Here is a 19597-nt window from a genome sequence, read left to right on the forward strand (position 1 = left end):
TCCCCTTTTCCCCTTTCCCCTTTTTTCCCCCCTTTCCCCCTTTCCCCCTTTCCCCCCTTTCCCCCCCTTTCTCCCCCCTTTTCTCCCCCCTTTCTCCCCCCCTTTCTCCCCCCTTTCCCCCCCCCCTTTTCCCCCCCCTTTCCCCCCCCTCTTTCCCCCCCCCTCTTTCCCTCCCCCCCCTTTCCCCCCCCCTTTCCCCCCTTTTTCCCCCTTTTTTCCCATTTTCCCTCTATCCCAAAGGCAGGAATCCCCCTCCCCAAGGTGCTCCGTGGCCTTTAGGTGTAATTAAATAATAATTAATTAAAGAAGGGGGGGGGGGGGTGTGAAGCTGAGGGGAAAATGGTTGTTTTTTAAACCCCCCCTCCTTTTATCCCTTCCTGAAGCTTGGCAATTCCCCTTCCTTCATCCCTTTGGGATTTTCTCCTGGGGAAAAAACGGGAATTAAAAGGTGATTTCCAGCTCCTGGAGGAGGGGGAAATTCCCTCATCCTTTGGAAGGGGGAAGGAATCCCCAGAATGCTGAGAGTTGGGGTTGGGAAGCAAATCCCTTGGGATAGGGGGGGGGGGGGATCCTCCTGGGGCCAAAAATTCCAAAAAAATGTCAAAAAAATTCCAAAAAAAATCAAAAAAAATTCCAAAAAAATTCAAAATAATTAAAAAAAAAATAAATATATACCTGGGAGCTCAGCTTCCCAGAACCCTGCAGCTGCTTTCCTGGTTTGGAGCTTTTTTTCCTTGTCCCACTCCAGCTGAATCCAGGCAGGAATTGTCTCTTCCAGCAGAGTTTTGGTGCAGTTTGGGACTGGAATTTTTTCCTCAAAAAGCTTTGGAAATCTTATATTTCCTTATTTTTATTTTTTTTTAATTTTTTCTGAGCCTTGCAGCCAAACCCTCATCAGGAGCTTTTTTTCCTTGTCCCACTCCAGCTGAATCCAGGCAGGAATTGTCTCTTCCGGCAGAGTTTTGGTGCAGTTTGAGATTGGAATTTTTCCTCAAAAAGCTTTGGAAATCTTGGATTTCTTTATTTTTATTTTTTTTTTTAACTTTTTCTGAGCCTTGCAGCCAAACCCTCATCAGGAGCTTTTTTTCCTTGTCCCACTCCAGCTGAATCCAGGTAGGAATTGTCTCTTCCAGCAGAGTTTTGGTGCAGTTTGAGATTGGAATTTTTTCCTCAAAAAGCTTTGGAAATCTTATATTTCCTTATTTTTATTTTTTTTTAACTTTTTCTGAGCCTTGCAGCCAAACCCTCATCAGGAGCTTTTTTTCCTTTTCCCACTCCAGCTGAATCCAGGTAGGAATTGTCTCTTCCAGCAGAGTTTTGGTGCAGTTTGGATTGGAATTTATTCCTTAAAAACCTTTGGAAATCTTATATTTCCTTATTTTTATTTTTTTTAATTTTTTCTGAGCCTTCCAGCCAAACCCCTGTCAGGAAACTGAGGCCAGAGCTGAGAGGAGATCCAAGTCCTGCAGTGAAAAATCAGATTATAGACCTGGAAATTAAAACTTGGAGCTGATTTTTGGGGATGTTTTGAAGGTTTCTGCTCAAAAAAAAACAGCTGAGGGAGAGGTTCCCACAGTCCCCACTTCACTCTGCTCTGTTTCTCTTTTTTTTGGGGTTTTTTGGGTTTTTTTTTTCCTGAAACCTTCTGATTTTCAGCTCCTTGGGGGAATTTTCCTCCCCCTCTCATCTGAACCAATTCTTGCTGATTTGCTGGCAAATCCCACCTGGAAAAAAGCAGGAAAAATGCCCTGGGACAAAGCTCCCTCTGGGAAAGAGCCAGGAGAGAAAAAACCAAAAAGATTTTTACCAGAGAAAAGTGGAAATTTAGTGGTGGACTCAGAACAATTAAAAAAAAAAAAGAAAAATAAAGAAAATAAAAGTAAAGTTCAATAAAAATAAAAATAAAATTAAAATAAATTAAAAAAAAACCCAAAACCACTCCCAGATCCCAAGAGTGATATTCAGTGAGTATTTTATTTTTTTTTTAATTTAATTTTTTAATTAAAAATTAATGTCTTGGCCAAACCTGCAGGAAGGGACAAAAAACCTGCAGGGGTTTTGGGCCTTCCCAGGAAAATGCTCCAGATTTGGGACAAAAAAAAAAAAAAAAAAAAAAAGTAACTTTTTGGGGGCAAAAAAAAGTAAAGTTTTTTTTTTTTTTTTTTTTGTGTCCCAAAACTTTACTTTTTTTTGCCCCCAAAAAGTTACTTTTTTTTTTTTTTTTTTTTTTTTTTTTTTTTGTGTCCCAAAAAAGTAACTTTTGGGGGCAAAAAAAAGTAAAGTTTTGGGACAAAAAAAAAAAAAAAGTTTTGGGGTGGGAGGGATTCATCCTGGGGACCTCCCCAAGTTTCAGGGCCTGAATTTTGGGGGGAATTATTGCAATTTTTTTCCATATAAAATGCAGGGGGATCCTGGGCAAACAGATGGGGATTTTGGGGGGATTTTGGGGTTTTTTTTTTTTTTGGAGTGATTGGAAATTCCAGCCAGGCTGGGGCTGTGCTTGATCCAGGGGATTTAATCCCAAATTATTACTTAATTCCAAAGCCAGATGCTCCAAACCCTCCCCGGGCTCCTCCGGAAACGAAGAAAAAAACCCAAAAAGCCTAAAAAACTTTGGGTGGATTCCTCCCTTTTTGCTCTTTCCCACCGGGGAGCCCTCGAATTCCCGAAATTTCCCGGAATTTTCCGTCTAGACGGAGCCGGCGCCGGAGGGAGGGGGGGGATGGGGGGGATTTAGGAGCCGTTTTCTTGTTTTTTTGTGGGTTTTTTTTTTTTTTTTCCAGACAATTCCCAACCTTTTCTCCCTTCCCATTCCCAGCGGGAAGTTTGGGAGCTCTGGGAGGAGCCCCGGGAGGGAGTTCCTGGGGGTTTGTTCCTCCCCCATCGATGCTTTTAAATTAATTTAATTTTTTTTTTTTTTTTTTTGCAGGATTATTTATTTTTTTTTAATTTTTTTTTTTTGTGTGTGCGGTTTAAATTTTTTTTTTTTTAATTCTTATTCCAGGGCTTTGTTCCAAGGTGAAGTTTTCAACCCAAACCTGGTTCTGGGGTTGAAAAAATCCCCAGCAGCACCAAGGAGCTGAAATTTCCCTTTTCCCAGCATCAGATTCCTTGATTTTCCTGCCCATTTTTCCATCACTTTTGTCCTGAGAAACTTCCCAGCACCTCCCTCAACCCCTCCCATTTGTTGTTTTTTTTTTTTCCCCCCTCATCCCTGACTTAATTTTATTTTTTATTATTATTTTTTTCTCCTTTGAAGTGGGTAAAATTGAATTTTTTTTTTTTTTTTTTTGTGTAGCCTTTTGGGGTTTTTTTTATCTGCTTTTTTTTTTTTTTTAATACATATATTTTTAATTTATTTTTTATTTTTTTCCCCCCAGGCTTTTTTGAGGTTCCCTGCTTCCTGCTTTTTACTTTTCCCACAGCTTTTTCCTTCCCCTCCGGGCACTGTTCCTGCCAGGAGCTGGTTTTTTGGGCTTTATTTCTTTTTTTTTTTAAATTATAATTATTATTTAAATGTCCCTTTTGCTTCGGGAAGGAAGTGGGAGACAACTCGAGGGAGCTCAGGGCTTTCCCTGGGATGTTTCCCCCTTCCCTCCGGCTTCAAGTTTTGTGGTTTTTTTGGTGTTTTTTTTTTTTTTTTAAATGACAAAAGCACCTTTGTGGTTTTGGGTTTATTTGCTCTTAAAAAAAAAAAATATACCGAAAATATTCAAAACAGGAGTTGTGGGGTGGGATTTTTGGTTTGGTTTGGGGTTTTTAGGGGTTTTTTTTGGGTTGTATTTTTTCGGTTCTTTTTTAATTTTTTTTTTTAATTTTTTTTTTAATTTTTTTTTTAATTTTTTTTAATTTTTTTTTTTTTAATTTTTTTTTTAATTTTTTTTTAATTTTTTTTTTTATTTATTTTATTTTTAATTTTTTTTTTAATTAAGTTTATTTTATTTCTTTGTTTTTCCAACTCTTGATTAATGAACCCCGGGTCAATGTCTCAGCTTTTCCCTTCCCCTCAACCTCCTCCTTATCTCGGGGAGGTTCGGGAACGTTTCCTGGTTCCGAGCAACCGGGGCGGGGGGGGCGGAACCGAAACCCGAAACCTCCAAAAAAAAAAAACAAAAAACCCACAAAAAAAAAAAAAAAAAAAACCTCATCGGCCACGCTCGACCCCTCGGGCAGCTCCGTTCTGGGCTGAATTCTCCTTTTTTTTTTCTTTTTTTTTTTTTTTTGGAGCAGAATTCCCCAACACCTCGGGTGGAACCGAGTGGGATTCGGTGCCTGGAGGTGAAGAAGGTGTTAACTGGGAGAACTGGGAGAGCTGGAGGAGTCTGGAACCACCTCTTTTGCCTGCAGGTAAGAAAAAAAAAATTAAAAAAAAATTAAAAAATCAGGTTTTTGCACCCTGGTTTTTTGGCCCCTGGGGGGAGGGTTAATTCCCTTGGTTCCCTCTCCAGTGGAGCTTCCCAGGAAGAAGTTCTGGGAGGCAATAAAGGAAATTAAGAGAGGAAAATTTATTTTTTTGAGGCTCAACCAAACTGGTTCAGCCCCCACTGGTGACCCCCACGCTGAAATAATCCCTGGGGCAGAGGGGGGGTGGGGGGGGAAATTGTTGCACTGCTAATTAATTCCAGAGCAAATGAGATGCTCATTTCCCAGAGCTGCATCTCCAGGAGCTGTTGACTGAAATGTGCATTTTGATTTTTTTATTTTAATTTTTTTTTTTTTTTTTTTTTTTGTTTCACGGGTGGAAATGGCAAAATTTTGGTGGTTTTTTTTTTTTCATTTTTTTTTTTCCCCCCCACTCTGTTTTTAATGCAGCTTTTGAGAGGTCTCTATTGTTTCCTCACCTTGTGTGTCCTCTTGTTCTTTGTTTCACCTCCTTGAAAGCCAAGCCCAGGGGGAGGTTTGTGCCTGGGGTTGAGATCAACAGAAAAAATATTCAAAATTCAGCTGGTTTTGGGGGATTTTTCCTTCTTGGGGTGCTCTGGGGATGGAGGAGCTGGTGCTGCCTTGAGTGTTGTTCCCATTTGGACCCCTTTTCCCTGGATTTCAGAGCCCTGAATGCTGCCCTGGGTTTAAATGTGGATTTTTAATTTTATTTTTATTTTTTTATCAGGGTTTCCAAACCTTCCCCTTCCTGCCCTTTCTCACAGGAGCTTTGAATGAAACTCAGTGGAACCGTTCTGGGTGTGGGGGTGGGGGGGGAATCTTCTTGTTTCATTTCATTTATTTCTTACTGCTTTTTTTTAATTTATTTCCAGCCTCCTCATTTCACAAAACAAAACCCAAACCTGAGCCCTAAAAAAAGTCCAAGATTGGTGGCTGGGAAACTGGGGGATCCCTCACCTCCGACGACACCAATTTTCTTAGTTTTTTTCCTTTTTTTTTCCCTTTCCAGACCCTGAAAAACCCAACGCCAGCCTCTACAGCCAGATTATTTTTTTTTTTTTGGGGTGAGAAGTTGCTTTTTATTTTTTTTTTTTTGAAGCAGGAGCTGTGGTGCTGTCCCTGTCACCAGATTTCTGACAACTCCAGACCTCGGCTGCCCTCGCCGTGGGGATTTTTGCCATCCCAGCCCAGAAATCTGCTGCTTCCAGGCTGCCTGAGAATTGCTGCTGTGCTCAAGGGCAACGACTGCTTTTTTTTTTTTGATTTTTCCTCCCCCTTTTCCCTGCAGCTGGACACCAAGATGTCTAAAAAGCAAAATATAAAAGGTAAGATGCAGGGGGATGGGAGCCAATCAACTGCCAATGGGCTGCGCTGTTGATTCCGGAGTTATCAATTAGGGAAAGGGGTTAATTGCTTCTGTGCTCTCCTCCTGATGGTACCTTGACAGCTTCTTGTCACTTTCTTGGTGACATCCTGGGACCTGTTGGGTTTTGTGACATTTTTTGGAGCATTTCAGTTGTCCAGCTGGACAGTTCTGGTTTCACCACCGCCCCGGATCCCGCTCGTCTCGTGTCGCAGCAGGAGGAGAGAATCTTGATTCTTCAGGAGCTGAGGAGTCAGGGAGCCAAACTTTGTTATTTCAGCAGCTGGGCACAGCCAGGAGGAATTGGAGATTTGGGATGAATTCCATCCTCATTCCATTCCATTCCATTCCATTCCATTCCATTCCATCATTCCAAAACTTTTCCTCTTCTTCCTCTTGGCCTCGTGCTCCGTGGAGCTGGGGGGTTCAGGACAGTCTGATGCCACCCAAGGAGAATTAAGTTAGGAAAGGAGTCATGGATTGGGCTTAAATGGGGGCTGTGATTCCAACAAGACCTTTTGAAATCTTTTCCTTTCTTTCCAGAGGGGCAAAGACCAAGTTTGGGGGAAGGTTTTTTCCCTTTTTCTTCAACCCCACCGGATGCTTTTTCCTTTTTCTGCCGTCGCTTGTGCAGTGGCAAAGCTGCTCCTGCCTCAAGCAGCTGATTTCAGGGAGGGATCTTATTTGTTGGGTGTGAAACATTAATTCCAAAGTGTGTATGCAGTGGGGGAGGAGGAGGTTGAGGGTTATGCTTCTCTTTTTATTTGAACTGACTACTAATTAATAATTTAAAACGAATGGCTTTGACAATTCCTGTCCTCTACCTCAAGAGAGGAGCTTTTGTTCTCTGTAGATTCTGGTGGGTTTGGTTTTTTTTTTTTCCCCTAGCAGCTTGGGCATAGAAATGGTGTCTACCTGAGGAGCCTGGCTGTCCTTAGACAGCTAGATCCATGCAGGATCCCAAGCAATTAGCAGCAGTTATGGGAATCATTGCATGGGATAATTTCCAAGTGCTTTTTTCCAAGGCTCTGTTTGTCTCGGGACCACTCGTTAAGGAATTGATTGGAAAGGGAGCCCAGCAATACACATGGGGAGAAAAAAAACCACCTTGAATCAGCAGGAGGGAATTAACTTGCTTGCTGGGGAGAGAGAAAAGGGGAGGAAAGGACTGGGAAGAACCCTGGGAAGGTGGGAATGGGAAGGAGTTCGGGGGCTTGGCTCATCCCCAGCGAAGGAGCTGCTGGGGTGTGTTGGGCTCCTGAAGAAAAGGGATCTGGGACATGAGGATTTGACAAGGAGCAGGAATGCAGAGCAGGCTTTGATTCCAGGGAGGTGAATCCCCCCCTGCTTTGTCAGGCAGGTTCCTCTCCAGCCCTCCTGGCAGTGTGGACATAAGGGAAGGGGAGAGTTAACACTGCAGCCCCCGTCCTGTTTGGGCTGTGATTGAATATTCAATTACTCCTTTTGCTGCTGCTCCAGAATGTTAATGTAGTCAATAAATATTTTCCAGGCCTTTGTAAAGGGGTGTAGCCCTTGGCCAGGTAAGGAATGTCTTTTCAGTTGCTTTCTGAAAGCAAAACCAAAGCCCTCAGTGCTGTAACAAAGGGCTGGGAGGCAGGGAAGGAGCCAGACTTCTTTTGAACAATGCAGCAGTTTGGAAACTGAGCCAGGAACCCACCTGGTTCTGCTTAGAAGTGCCCCAGAACAGAGGGAACATCCCAGCTGCTCAGAAGGGTGTTTTTAAGGCTTGCAAAAAGTGTCTGTGGGCAGAGTTCTGCTCCTGAACATCACTGGTGCTGGATAACTCTTTCCTGGGAGGATCAGGGGTGAGGAGAAAGCTGCTCAGGCTCAGAACCAGTCGTGGGAAATCCCAGTTCAAAGCCCCCACGTGTGGCTCAGTGGCTGGGCTGCCACTGCCTCATTTTGGGCTGAGGATACTCAGGAAAGGATCAGCCAGAAAGTCCAAGGAAAATCAGTCTCAGCCATCCCAGATATTGAAAGAAATACTTTCCCAGCACCCAGGAGATTTGTTGGTTTGCCTGAAAAGCTCTTGGATTCTCCTGGTTTTCCCCCAACACTGTGTCCCCCCTCCCAGCTCCCTTAATTGATTGGAGTGAAAGCAGCCACCAGGCACAGGGCTGACCCCAGGACACAAAGCAATCACATAAATCTTGTTTCCATCACCCATCAGCCAGGGTTTTAGGCACAGCAGGATCCTGAACAGAGCAGCACCAGGGCTCCCACTCCTCTGGAGGTGTTGAGGAACCTTTTCAGTTCAGGGAAACCTCTCCTGCCTGAATTTGGGGAAGGTGAAAGGGCCTGGAAGGGAAGGGCTGCAGCTGGAGTTAAGCAGCAGGCAGCCTGCACAAAAAAAACCCCCCAAATGTGAGTTTAAAAAAAAAATAATTAAAAAAAAAAAAGTAATTTCTAGCTTGGTATTTGTTTACCAAGGCATCAGTTGAGCAGAAGATCCTGTCAGGAATTCATGGGGACTTCAGCTGCCTGGCTCTGTGCTCTGGGAACGTGCAGGATTAATTGAATTTTTCATTTTTCATGTGCAGATGGAAATGAGGTGGGAGGGGGAGAAGCGTGGCTTGAAGTTTGAGTTCCCATGTGGGTTCTGGCTGCCAGAACCTCCTGATGGTTCTGGGCTGGCCAGAGCAGAGGGTGCAGGAGCACAGAACCACCCAGTTTGAGCAGCCTGGGTGGAATTTAGTTGATTTGCAAGAAGTTGATCTTTGTTCCAGTTTTAATTGGATGGAATCACAGAATGCCAGGTGGGGAGGGAGCTCAAGGAGCAGCTTCTGAGTTAGGATCCCAGTTTTGGATGTCGTGGCCCAGCAATTTATTTTTTTTTTTCCCCACTCTTCCAAGTCCTTAAATGAACCTCGGGATGGACGTGTTGGGAAAGCAGCCAAGGGCTGACCCTTCTGCTTCCATCAAGCTGATCCTTCTGAGATGGGCTGTCTGGGAGGTTTAGTTTGCTCACCTCAGAACAAATTCTTCAAGTTGAGAGTCCATTTCTCTACCTGCAAAGTCCATTTCTCTACCTTTTGTCTCAAAAACCAAATTTTTTTACACCCTGGTGAACCGGTCACGTTCCGGCCTGGGAAGCCCTTGTGGCACCCTTGTCCCCTTGAAATCTTTTGGCCAAAACAAGCAAGAAAGTGGCATTTCTTGTTAAAACAAATCTCTGCAGGGTTGCTACATGCTGCATCCCAGGGCTCTCTTTGGGCCATTCAGATATTTTATTTTTTTTTTTCTGCTCTCAATGAAACGTTGCCTCGAGAGCAGCCAACCACGAGATGGATCCTGACCCCGGCGTGGTCCTCACTCCTCTCTAGCTCAAGAGCTCAGGGTTGGGGCTGCTGCCTGTTAGCAAAAGCTGCTTGTAGGCAGCAGGAGCAGCCGTGTGTGTTGATGGGATTTGGGAGGAAGAGCAGGACACGTGAGGGATGTGAGGTGCAGCCTGCCACGCTCTGCTTGCTCCGAGCCCGATGCCCCGGGAGCCCCGGAGCTGCAGGAATGAAATCTCAGAGGTAGCACTTTTTTTTTTGGTTTGTTTTTTTTTTAAAAGAGATTTTCATATCTTTTTAAATTATTATTAGTGGGAATTTTGGCCTGGCTGCAAGCACAGAATAATGATCTCCAGGTTTCTTTATTCCATCCTGGGAAGATGGATTCGTTCCTGCACAGACACCTCTGTGGTCCCGGTGTCACCTCCCAGTTCCTGGGGGCTACTGGAGCCACCAGTAATTAGAGCAGACTGGAGATGCTCTGGGCCAGCAGTGAGGAGCCATTTCTTTAAGAGCTTTTTATTTCACATGAGCTGAGGGCTCCCAGGCTCTCCCTGGCAGAGCTGCTGCCTCTCCCATTGACCTGTGGAGCTGCCGAGTCCATAAATGTTTCAGGGTTTTTAACTGAATCTTCATTCCATAAGTGTGGATGGTGCCCTGTTCCCCAGAGCCTGCCAGGGGCAGGAGGGTGAACCCAACCTTTTTTTTTTATTTATTTCAGAAATTATTTCCCTGTGCAAGCTTTGGGGATGGGGTCTGAGGAGCCCAGAGCTGTCATCTCACCCTACTCCTTCCTGAAGCTGCTGTGTGACAGCATCTGGGACAAAGTCTGCAGCTGCCAGGCTGCTGCTTCTCTTCCTTTTTTTTTTTTTAATTTTTATTTCTTTTCTGTGGCTTCTTGTGAGCCAGTTCCCCACCGTGGCTCCACGTGAGGCAGAATCCAATAAACAGCCCTGAAACACCAGACTCAATGGTTTGGGCTGAACGCTTTCCTACACCTCATTTTTTTTTTGTGTTTTTTTTTTTTTTTTTTTTCTGGAGGATGCTCTTAGGAACAGAGGAGCAATTAAGACTGTTGGGGCCTCTCTGGGGTTGATCACATCAGCTCAGCTCTGACCAACCCCTCCTGTCAGTCCTGACATGCAGGGGCTGAGCCCTGGCTTTGGGAAGGAGCTTTCCTTCCCTACCAGATTAATTCCAAAATTCTCGGAGTCGCTGGTGGCTGCCACGTGGGCATTTGAAATTCTGTCCCTTCTTGCTGTCACAAGAACCCCCAGTGCCCCTTTTAATGATGCTGGGGAGTGCTCCAGGGCAATATCAGATGTATAGGGTGCATAATTTTTGCATGACAACCATTTTAAAACACCAGGAGGCCACTGGAAGCTGGAGAAGCAGCTGGGAGCCCCCAATCTCAGTCCCTTGTAAGACCAAACCCCAAAAGGGGGTGGGATTGAGCAGCCAAAAATCTGCTGCAAGGGGGGGATTTCATCTTCCCAGTGGCTGCTCTGCAATGAGGGCTCTTTGGAAAAAAAAAAAAAAAAAAAAAGAAAAAAAAGATTGCTAATTCTCCCTGGTGATGGGAGCCTGGAAGCCATTTGGAAGATTAAGGGCTGGAAAGTTGGTGGCTCGAACTTGTGTGAGCTTGGCAAACTTGAGCAAATTTTGCTCCTGGGGCTGAAGGGGAGGGTAAGGAAGGATTTTTAAGCGTTCATCTGTAGCCTTAATAAGAAGCTGACCTTTCCATCATGTTCCCACTTCTGTCACTGGATTTGGAGGCATCTGGGTTGAAATGCTCCATCAATGTCTGGGCACCGCGGAACTCAATGGTGTGTCTCCTAACCACGTCCCAGTTATTTAGAGGAGGTGAGGGGAAGAACATGAATCAGCAGCTTGGAAAATCAGCTGAGCTAAAGCAGGAAGGGCTGTGACCCAACCGGTGTCCCCCCAGAGCACCTCAGGCTGTCCCCAAAGCCACCAGCAGCTGTAGAACCTCCCCCGAGAAGCTTCGCGCCGTCTTCTGCTTCCCCGCGGGGTCGGAGGCATCGAAGTCTGGGGTAGGAAATGCTCCCCCAGGAAATTTGCCCTGGTTTTGTGTGTCTGGGTGGGCTCCAACCCACTGCCAGCCCCTGCCTGGGGACACGTGTTCTTCCTGAGCCCACCAGTGACTGAAATCCCAGGCTTGAAGCTTGTCTTGTTGTCACAAAACACCCCTCTGAGCAGCCAGGTCCCTTTTCCCCAGCAGAGCTGACACTGAGCCTGCTCAGCAGGAAAACCCAAGTGGGAATTTTGTGCCCCATCAGGTGCCGTGGTCGGGGCTGCAGATTTATGTGACCTTTGCTCAGTGGCAGGGAGCAAACCTGTTGGTGATGGCTGTCTCAATTATGGGTCTCTTTTGGAACATAGAAGCATTACCTCGGAGATGGGAGCTGGCAGGGAACACAAGCTGCTGGATCTTCAAACCCATTTATCAGTCTGCTTGGCATTTGTATCTCCAGGTGGAGGAAATTGTTCCCCACACTGCTGGGAGGCTCCAGCACTTCTTTTAACTCTTGATTGCTGGGGCTCAGTAAAATATTAATATGGAAATGGGGGAGCTGACCCTGAGTGAATTGGCTGCTGGAGTTCAGAGGTGGGGGGGGGGGGTTACCTGGCTGGGAGATTCATCCCTGTCACTCCCCCAGCTGCTGATCCTCTGCTCCATCCCTTTGTAGGATTTCAATTTTCTCCTTGGCAAAGGAAGAGCTCGGAGCTGACCTCTTGCTCTGAATTTTTTGCAATGTCTCTGGGTGCCCGTTGTTCAGAAGAGAGCTTCCCTCTCCTTTGTCTTCACAGATCCATCTGGCTTCATTTTTGATGTGCAGTCCAAAACTGTGATGGCCCAAGGAGGAACCTTTGAAAACATGAAGGAGAAGGTAAATGTGTCTTCTGAGACCTTCCCCTCACCATGTGCTGTGGAAGAGCCCCTGAACACTCCATCTCCATCTCCTCTCCGAGATGAAATATCTTTCTGTCTGGGAGCTAACTGCAGCTCTGTCAAAAGCAAAATTTTATTCAGGTTAAATCGTCCTGGCACATTAAAGTTTGATCAGGGAGGCAGTGGTTCTGGGGCTGCAGGGACAGAGCTGAAACTTCACCCCTTCCCCTCTTCCCTCCCCTCCAGATCAGTGCTGTCCGGGCCATCGTCCCCAACAGGAGCAACAATGAGATTGTCCTTGTCCTGCAGCATTTTGACAACTGTGTGGACAAAACTGTGCAGGCTTTTATGGAAGGTAAGCAGGGTGGGTTGCTGGAGGGTGGGGGGTGGCTCTGCAGCCCCTCATGGATCATGGTTGGATACAGGAATATTCCAGGTAGCTCCTGTAGCTGCTCAGCCCAAGCTGGTGGAGGCTCTGGCCACCTGAATGGCCCAGGGATGAGTCTCTTCCCAAGTTTTCAGGTGGTTTGGGAAGGTGTGACAGGAATTCCTCAGCCTGGGCATCCTGACACAGCTCATGTCCCAAGGGAGAGGTGGCCAGCAGGTACCTGACCTGGATGCAACACTTGAGAACATGACCCAGGAGGGTTCCAAGTACCTAAAACTTAAGTATGACAGAGCCAAAGAGAAGGTTTTTTGGTTTTTTTGTTTTCCTGGGACAATCTGGCACTGTGTTCTTTGGGAGTTGTGTTCCCAAAGGAAAAATGAAAGCAATCCTTTGATTAGCAACAAAGGGAAGTGCAGCTGGGGACAGGTGGCTCCAGGTGTGGGGACACTTCCACATCAGCTGGCTCATCCCTGCCTTCCCTTGCAGGCAATGCCAGTGAAGTGCTGAAGGAATGGACTGTAACAGGCAAAAAAAAGGTAATGCTTCTACAACACACTTTGCTGAGGCATTTTTCTTTCTCTTTTGAGGACTTCAAGTAGAGAGAGAGCAGGAGAGCAGTCTGAATCCTTCCTGATTCAGACAGGGCAAGAAACCCCAGAGTAAACGTCTGCATTGGTGCCATCAGGGGCAGTGATTTACACCCCAACTTTGGGGTGTTGTAAACACCCTCATCACCTCCCCACGTCTGCATTTAATTCAGGTGTCAGGCACGTGGTGCATCTGACAAAAAGGCTCTGGGTTTTCTGTCCTGAGAGTCACTTTTCTTCCCCTGACCCTCTGCAGGGCCCCTGCTCTGCACACACAGCCCCAGAGTGGAGTAAATCTCCCTCAGGTCCATTTATTTCCAGGGAGCTCTGTAAGTCACTGCTCAGATAGTGGTGCTGTTCCATTTTTCATCAGTAACCTTTGGAGCTGAACAGTTGTGTTTAATGCTGAGCTCTGTGGAAATATATTTCTTTGTCATGGAAGCTTTCTGGAGTGGTTTTTGCCTGGTTCTTTGCTCAGAACTCTGTGAAAGGGTTAAATAAAGATTTGCAGAGTTTCGGTGCTTGATATTATAATACCTAAATCCACCAGGACAAGAATCAAATGGTAATTATTCCAGAGGACTCCTTTGAATGTGTGAAAAGCACCAGCAGGAAATGGTGAGGAAAAAAAATGGGGCTGAACATCCCTGGTCTGGGCCAGGAGGGAGGTTCTAGCAGAGCACCCCAGCAGCTGCCTCTGCACCCCCAGAACCACCCAGCTGGTGCTGTGGGTCCTGACCACAAACCTCTGGGCTGGAAATCCCAGTGCTGCTCCTGGGAGAGGATAATGTATTCACACCTCATTAATGCCACTCTATCTCTCCTCATTGTTGAATAAATCCCTCCTGTTAATAGGATCAACAGCCAGGCTGGCTGAAAAAGCATTTAATTCAGCTACTTTCAGCCAATAAGCATCAGCTTAATTTTCCCTTCAGGAATTAAGCTTAACATTTATATATATATATATATAGATATATAGATATATAGTTTTTTTATTATTTTTTTTTCCTCCTTTGTGGTGTGGATCCCTCATCTTTAGAACAAGAAGAAGAAAACCAAACCAAAGCCACAAGCTGAGTCGAGCCCCGGCCGCCCAGAACCCGGGAAATCGGTGTCCACTGAAGAGGAGCAGTCAGGAAACTCAGAGAAAGGTGGAATTAATGGTTTCCATGTCAACGGCTGTGCCCACGACACCGAATCCGTGGATTCTCTGAGTGAGGGATTGGATTCCCTCTCCATTGATGCCCGGGAGCTGGAGGAGTGCGAGGCTGCGGCGCCCGGGAGGACAGGTCAGTGTCTGCAGAGCAGCCAGGAGCCAGGCAAGCAGTGTTTAAAAAAACCAAAACCAAACCCCTGCTTTCTTTGTGCTTTGGGTCAACTGATGAGCGTGGAAAAGGCTTTTCAGGAAAGAGCCTTTTTTTTTTAGTTAATTTTTTTGCTGTTGTTTTTTTGGCTGGGGGGTGGTGGGACGGAGGCGGCCGGCGTTCCGCTGCCCTCCCCCGCCTTCCCCTTTGGACGCCTGTGCTTTTCTACAGCAGTGCCTGAACTAGAGAATGGGATAACAGACTTTGACCCAAAATCGCTCATCCTGCATCCTTCCCAGAGCTCCTCCTCCCTCCGACAGCAGCCTGAGCACAGGAACACTCCCAGCTCTCTGTCCCGACCAGGAGCCGCCGCCTCCTCTCCCTCCTCCCTCTCCGTCCAGCGCCTGGAAGACCTCCCCGTCACCCCCACCAGCAGGAAGCTGGGTAAGGCCCCCGAGGCTCCACGCTCTCCTGGGGCTCAGCAGGTGGCTGCTGGCCCAGCTCTCACCCCCCCGGGTGGCAGAGGGGGTGCTGAGGCCACCCTGGGTTTGATTTTAACGCGAGTGAACGTGCGGGCGCCGATCCCATTCTGCACGCAGCAGGGATCCTGGCAGCAGTTTAGTGACAGTGCCCCCAGCTGCAACCCCACATGGGTGAGAGGAGCAGGGAGGGGGCTGGCAGTCTCACTGCATACATTTAGCCCCTTCCTCTGGGTGCCCCATCACAAGAGCCTCTGGGTCCTTTCTCATCTTTTGTGAGAATTCGTGGCGAGGCCAAGGCCCCTTACAAGAAGTGACAGCTGCCTTCTACTGGACTTGATTTTTTTTTTTTTTTTTCCCTCCTTCATCTGCTTTCTCCACAGCTGAGTCCTTGAGATAACAAGTGGGGACAGGAGGGACCTCAGAGCCCCCGATGGTGGTGGCAGTTGTTAGATGTAGCTCAGGGGAAGGAGGTGGTGGTGGTTCATCTCCTCACTGCCCGGGAAGGATGGACCAAGCGGTTGTTGGTGTGGTTTGGGGCTCAGCTGCCCCCCCTCAACAAACTCCAGAGAGGAGCTGAGCCACAGGGACTCACCTTGCCAGCCATAACCAGTCCCTTCAGCTCCTGATTTAAGGAAATTGCTTTAATTTGAGTTTCTGAGGTAATTCCCTTCCCCAGGCACCCAGCCATTTTGTCTCATTAGCGATGCGGAGTGTTGGTCTTTGGGGTAGAGCTTGCTTCACTTGTCTCCAAAGCCTGGCACAAAAGCAGGACCAGAGATGCATTTGATTGCTCTCGTGTGTTTGAAAACGTGGAGGGACATCCCAGCCCACAGGAGAAATTTCTTCAAGCCTTGGGAAAACTTGGGAAAAATCTCTCAAACCGTCCCTGCGCTCGGAACGGCGAAGGGAAAGGAAAAAAATTGAAACCCAAGGCGTGTCTAGTTCTAAAAGGAGAGGGAAATCTTGAGACAGATTCCTGCTGGGAGGCTTCAGGGGAGTGATTGACATGGCTGTTTGAGTCCTCTCTGTCTCTTGGTAGGTTCTAACATTGAAAAATCAGTGAAGGATCTCCAGCGCTGCACCGTGTCGCTGGCGCGGTACCGGGTGGTGGTGAAGGAGGAGATGGACACTTCCATCAAGAAGATGAAGCAGGTGTTTGCTGAGCTGCAGAGCAGGTGAGTTCAGTGAACAGAGCTGGAGAGTCCACCAGGGTTCTCCTCCCCACTGGAAAATTGGTTTGGGATGCAGAAGATCTGAGGAGCTGAGCGTTGGGTGCAGGTGTCAGCTGGGCTGGAAGGGGAGCTCGGGGGTGCCCTTCAGAAAAAGAAATTTCAGGTGGAAAATTTCTGTTTGAAACCTTCAAGTGAAGGTTGAATGTGACATGGAAGAGAAGGAGCCTTCTGGGGGTGTGAGTACACATCCTGGACAGCATTGCTTCTCCCATCTTTAGCCAGGCTTTTAATGTGATGTTCCCTGCAAGTGTAATCAGGTCTTTTTTTAATGAAAAACTTTTATTGGATTGGATAACTAAGTGCTTTGAGGTGATACTCTGAGAGGCCGAAGATCAGGCACACTCTCTGTCTTGGCTGATGGAATCTATTACTGAGAAATTGTTCTTCTTGCTTATACAAACAGGATTGCTTTTGGTAAAGAAATATTCATAAGAAACTGCACTGAGAGTTCTCCCTCCCTGCAGTGAGGAGACATCTGACAAATAACTAAACAGGGAGGGATTCAAGTGGGTGCCTGGCAGGGTGTCAGAGGGGTGTCAGAAGCTGTCAGTGTCTGCAACCAGGGGCCTCAACAACACCAGGGGTGGGTGATGGTGGTGGCAGGAGCTCTGCTCCAAGGCCTTTCCCCAGCAGAGCTTTTCAGGGTGGACTTTTCCTTCTGCTTGGACTTGGGTTGGACTCTGCCACCAGGAATTTCTCTCCTGACCTCAGTGCAGTGCTGATAAAACTGTTCAGAGGTGACTTGTCACCTGAGGACACCAGGCTGAAGCAGGGGGAAGGGTTAAAGGGGTCTGTGCTTGTGGTGCTGTGGTCCCCAAGCCAAAGCTGGATGAGGAGCTCCCAGCACCTCCTTTTCTTGGAAAAACCACCATGGGAGGAGGGGATTTGCCCTGCTGAAGCTGAGGGGTTTGCAGCCCTGACTCCATGAATGTTATTCCTTTGCCACTGGCTTTGTTAATGTGATAGGGAGTCAATATTATCCCAATATTATCCCAGCAGGTTGGTCCTTAGGGGTTCTCTTGTCTCTCTGTTCCAAAACCTCTCCCTGCTCCTGCAAATGTCATTCCAAGTTCTCCTGTTCCGGATCAGCAATTCCTCCCCCTCTGGCTGCTGTTCTCACCTCTAAACCACATGAGTCACCTCGGGGAAGGGTAAAGACTCAAGTCCAGGCCCCTGGCATTGCTCTGATCAACCTGCTGGGAAACAGGACACGGGGATCCGTGAGCCCGGTGGCCACCTGGAACGGGGCCACCAGGAACCTCCCTGGGCAAACGCTGAGCAGAGGAGCTGCCCAGCAGGATCCCCACAGTGAGCTCTGACTCTGCAGGGAGATTCACTTTCCTTTTCCCAGCAGTGATGCCCTGAGATGGAAATTGCACCCTCGCTTTTTTTTCTTTGTTTGTTTTTCTGACTCCTCTCTGACCCGGAGAACAATCAGTGGCTTTTGAAACCCTGCAGGGCAAGGCAGGATCCCACAGTTAAACCCTGTCCAGCTGGCATCCTCCCAAAGGCAAACCTGGTTTCAAAGCAGGTTTGTTCAACTGAAACAGGATATTGAAGCAGGAAGGCTGGGACTGGTTTAATTTCTGCCCCTCAGGTGTCCTTTTAGCCAGAGAAGCTCCCTGGAACTCTTCACCTCCATCTTCTCTTGCTAGACAACGTGCTTATGTTTGACCTGTGGGCTGTGGGCAGGTGAGGGTGAAGGAGGAGACCCTAAAGCTGTGCTCATGCCTGTCCCAGCCTCTGCAATCCATCCTTTTTAAGGAGCAGGAGCTGCTCTGGCTTTGTTTTTTGGGAGGATTTGCTCCTGTGGGCTGAAGACGCTGGAGAAACCTGAACCAGGGAATCCCAAATCCTTCATTCCCACCTCCCCCTTGGAGCAGAGCTGCCAGGCACCCTTCCAGCACCTCCAGCAGTCAGTCCTGCAGCTCCTTGTGTCACAGCCTCAAGGAAAACTCATCCCACCCCTTCCCATGCTGGTGCAGACAGTGGTTTGTCCATCAGGTTTGGCCCGGAGCTCAGCGTGGGGTGGCCACAGTTTTGGTGCCATTGTTCCTTTTTGGCTCCTTCCCTTATTGTTTGGGATTTTTTTTTTTTTTTTTTGTGCACTTGTTCAGTCTTTCCTTTTTTTTTCTGTGCACTTTTTCAACCTCTCCTCCTGCAGCCCAGGAGGCAGAGGGGAAGGTGCTGGTGCAGGACCTGCAGGTGTGTTCCCCAACATCAAACAGCAGTGAGTTTGTTGGAGGAGCAGCCATGCAGTCACTTGTCACACCAACCTCAGGCAAAGCCACTTGACCCCTGTTCCTCAGCCAGCCCGACTGTAAAATTGGGTAAAAGACCCCAACTGACCTCTGCTGAGTAAATTAAATTACAAAAGAGACCTCAAGCCCTGCTCTGGGCCAAGGTGGGTGCTTGCAAATGGGCGGTGAGAGCCCAGGGTGGGTGTTGCCTGTGCAGGGAGGAGAAGGTGAAGCCTGAGAGCCACCAGCCTCTCCCTGCACTTAAATAATCATTAAGGCCACGTTCCCACCCCTGTTTCTGCCAACTGGGAGGGATTCCTGGCTGGCAGAACTGCCCTGGGCTGGTTGGAGAGGAGGTGAAACCTGATTAAACAGCTTGGTGTTGTATTCCTGGGGGTTTGGGCTTGGAGTGCCTGACCTGGCTCGGGCCCCTGCTGTGCTCTGAGCAGAAACAATTCCTGCCCTGAAAAGGCAGATGGACAGAGTGATAAATCAACAGAAGAAGCCAAATGTCAAAGCTGCTGTTCAGAGGGAATTGTTTAAATTGATCTCTCCTCAGCCGCCTCTGACACGCAGAGGAGCTGGGCTGAGTTTGCATTGCTGATGCCCTCTGCTTTCCCTTTCATTTCTCTGCTAAAATAAATATTCTCCCCCTTTTTCAAGCAGAAAAACCAAAAAAAAAAAAAATTAAAAATAGTCTGGGGCCGGTGCTGGGGAGGCTGAAACCTCCCCAGTCCCACCAGGTGCTGGGGAAGGTTCTGCTTTTATATTGAACAGATAGGAATGGAAGGAGCCTGGTGGCAGCCAGGGCAGGTTGGGGACCTGCTGGGGGTGGCTGGCAGGGGACATGGCCCTGGTGGCAGTTGGGGGGGGGGGGGGGTGTGTGCTCCTCTGGAGCCCCAGAATCCAAGTTTTTGGGTTAAGGGGTCAATTTGCACCCCTTAAATGAAGTAATGAGGGGGTGAGACTGAGCTCTGCTTCCCCCCGGGGCACCCCAGAGGCTGCGTGCCCTTGGGGCTCCTTTTTTGTCACCACTCCTCCTTCCCTCGTGTCACCAAGTGGCTCCGAGGTGGCTCCGTGTCCGATGGGAGGGAGGTGACCACGGACCCAGACCCAAACCCGGGGCAGCTCCACCAAAACTCGGTTCTGATTTCCAGAACAAAAGCCCATCCCTGGCTGAGCTCCTGCTGCCATCTGCTGGTGTCTGCCCGGGGAGGCTCCTCTGCTGCTTGGGTGTCCTTATCCTCTTTGTTTAATGCTAATAATTCACTTTTTTTCCTTCTTTTTTTTATTTTTTTTGTTCCCCTCCAGCCTCATGGATCGGGAAGTGGCTTTGCTGGCTGAGATGGACAAAGTGAAAGCAGAAGCAAGTAAGGTTCAGTTGTTTGACCAACCCAGGAGCTGTGGC

At 47.7% G+C, this 19597-nt stretch overlaps 1 protein-coding gene across 3 annotated transcripts in view; it reads left to right on the forward strand.

Moving 5' to 3' along the window:
* Positions 1–19597, forward strand: part of SPATS2 (spermatogenesis associated serine rich 2) — a 29506-nt gene that overhangs the window by 5328 nt on the left and 4581 nt on the right. Inside the window, exons 2-10 of one of the 3 annotated variants that reach the window (XM_071729453.1) lie at positions 4228–4347; positions 5393–5708; positions 11875–11954; positions 12203–12311; positions 12831–12880; positions 13971–14220; positions 14467–14679; positions 15757–15892; positions 19501–19559. In XM_071729453.1, coding sequence (XP_071585554.1) covers positions 5684–5708; positions 11875–11954; positions 12203–12311; positions 12831–12880; positions 13971–14220; positions 14467–14679; positions 15757–15892; positions 19501–19559 — 922 coding nt within the window. In that variant the 5' untranslated portion in view covers positions 4228–4347; positions 5393–5683. The remainder of the gene's footprint in view (positions 1–4227; positions 4348–5392; positions 5709–11874; positions 11955–12202; positions 12312–12830; positions 12881–13970; positions 14221–14466; positions 14680–15756; positions 15893–19500; positions 19560–19597) is intronic. The other 2 variants (XM_071729452.1, XM_071729454.1) reach the window with 2 other exon arrangements.

The sequence above is a fragment of the Heliangelus exortis genome, chromosome 31, assembly GCF_036169615.1.
Source record: "Heliangelus exortis chromosome 31, bHelExo1.hap1, whole genome shotgun sequence".
Lineage (NCBI taxonomy): Eukaryota > Metazoa > Chordata > Aves > Apodiformes > Trochilidae > Heliangelus > Heliangelus exortis.